Source organism: Chelonoidis abingdonii, chromosome 14 (assembly GCF_003597395.2).
Source record: "Chelonoidis abingdonii isolate Lonesome George chromosome 14, CheloAbing_2.0, whole genome shotgun sequence".
Classification (NCBI taxonomy): Eukaryota; Metazoa; Chordata; order Testudines; family Testudinidae; genus Chelonoidis; species Chelonoidis abingdonii.
This window is the reverse complement of record NC_133782.1, coordinates 13,306,586-13,308,673: the sequence shown is the minus strand read 5'-3', so window position 1 is coordinate 13,308,673 and position 2,088 is coordinate 13,306,586. Positions and strand designations below refer to the sequence as shown.

General features: G+C 38.7%; 1 protein-coding gene across 1 annotated transcript; it reads left to right on the top strand.

Moving 5' to 3' along the window:
* Nucleotides 1-210: 210 nt before the first annotated feature.
* On the top strand, nt 211-1,477 carry MC3R (melanocortin 3 receptor). The gene has a single exon (XM_032782545.2). It carries the CDS (start codon nt 321-323, stop codon nt 1,299-1,301), a length of 981 nt encoding a protein of 326 aa, XP_032638436.1. The 5' UTR covers nt 211-320; the 3' UTR covers nt 1,302-1,477.
* Nucleotides 1,478-2,088: the final 611 nt, after the last annotated feature.

Sequence of the window (2,088 nt, the reverse complement as noted above, 5' to 3'; positions counted from 1 at the left end):
AGAAAGCTATTCACTTTTAATCAACAGGAGAACTAGAAAGAGAGTAAAAGTGCTGCTGATTTTTTTTTTTCCTCCCCAGACGGATGACTGCGAAATTTGCTGTTCCTTTGATTTCAGGGAGAAAAATAGAGTCTTTGAACGTTTAACAAAAAACTCACTTTAAAACAAAAAGACTTTATACATTTATATTTTTAACAACAAAAACAAAGGCCTATCTGATCCCATTTGATAAACCCAGAGACAGTTTGGAAGGATTTTTTTTTTCAAACTGAACTGATGCCAGTTCCGTAATCGCGTGGAAATCAAGTCCCGTGTTGATAATGAATACTACACTCTGTGCACTTAGATTTCAGCCTGTGCTGGTTAATACCACTGAGGACTTCAATGACTCAATCCTCCTCAGCAGCAGGAGCAGCAATGGATTTTGTGAGCAAGTCTTCATTAAAGCCGAAGTCTTCTTGACGTTAGGGATCATCAGCCTGCTGGAAAACATCCTCGTAATCCTTGTGGTGCTGAAGAACGGAAACCTACATTCCCCCATGTACTTTTTCCTGTGCAGCTTGGCAGCGGCAGATATGCTAGTGAGCATGTCAAATGCCCTGGAGACTATCATGATTGTGATCCTGAGCAATGGCTACTTGATCACTGATGACCACTTTATCCAGCATATGGACAATGTCTTTGACTCAATGATCTGTATCTCTTTGGTAGCCTCAATTTGCAACCTCTTGGTTATAGCTATTGACAGGTACATTACTATTTTCTACGCTCTTCGTTATCACAGCATCATGACTGTAAAGAAAGCCTTAGCTCTAATTGGGGTTATTTGGATTGCTTGCATAATCTGCGGCATCATGTTCATTGTCTACTCAGAAAGCAAAACTGTCATTGTCTGTCTCATCACCATGTTCTTTACCATGCTTCTTCTCATGGCCTCCCTTTATGTTCACATGTTCTTGTTTGCACGCCTGCATGTTAAACGGATCGCAGCCCTCCCAGTGGATGGGGTTCCTCATCAGCGGACCTGTATGAAGGGGGCTGTGACAATCACCATATTACTTGGGGTCTTCATTGTTTGTTGGGCACCTTTCTTCCTTCATCTCATTCTCATCATTTCTTGCCCCACAAACCCACACTGTGTTTGCTACACCTCACACTTCAACACATATCTGGTCCTGATTATGTGCAATTCAGTCATCGACCCCCTAATTTATGCTTTCCGGAGTCTGGAAATGAGAAAGACGTTCAAAGAGTTAGTATGTTGCTGTTATGGCATGAATGTGGGACGGTGCATTCTGTAAATGTCCAGTTTTGTACTTGGTATGGAAAGGGTTTACACACACTGGGTGTATGTATCTAAACTGAATCAGCAGCTCCACATTACAGTCTGTGAAGGAAGGAAGGGTACAGAAAAAATAAAAACAATAAAGAGAGAGATTCTACTTGATGTCTTTAGAAAGTTTTTCAATAGGAAAAAGGGAAGGAGATTTATCATTTACTGTTGTTTACACGGTGATAACAGAAGTGAACCCAGAGCATTTTGCAAAATAGCTCAAAGTTCAATCACTCTGAAAAAATGATTCTATTAAGTAAATGCTATATCAGACAGACAAATGTAATATTCTCTTTACCCTAATGTTTTATTTTTATGCCATTATCAACCAAGTCAGTATAATCCAAAGGGGCTATCTTGAGCGACAGCTACTGAAAGCTGTTCATTTCTAAGAGGAATCAGAACACTGACAAGTAACAACATGTTGTAGGTACCTTCACAAACATCTGAAAAATGCAAAGGAAGGACTATATTGACACTTGTGCTGCTGCCTGTAAAGCAACTTAAGAGAATCTTTAACTGATAAAAGCAAACATTTCATCTGAGATGCTGAAATATTTCTTTAAGAAAACCAACGCAATTACATATTGTTTAAGCAACAGTGTGAACTAATCAGCTCACTGCTAAGTTAAAGTGTGATTTAACTAGGCATTTATACTCTTATCTGTGGTACATGGACATCATATCACTGAAATAACTTTGTAATTATAATATGCTGAGAAATGTATTGTTAGATAGATCAATAAAGAAAATCA

Coding starts and splice junctions, on each gene's coding strand:
- MC3R (XM_032782545.2), top strand. CDS start 321: ATGAATACTACACTCTGTGCACTTAGATTTCAGCCTGTGCTGGTTAAT.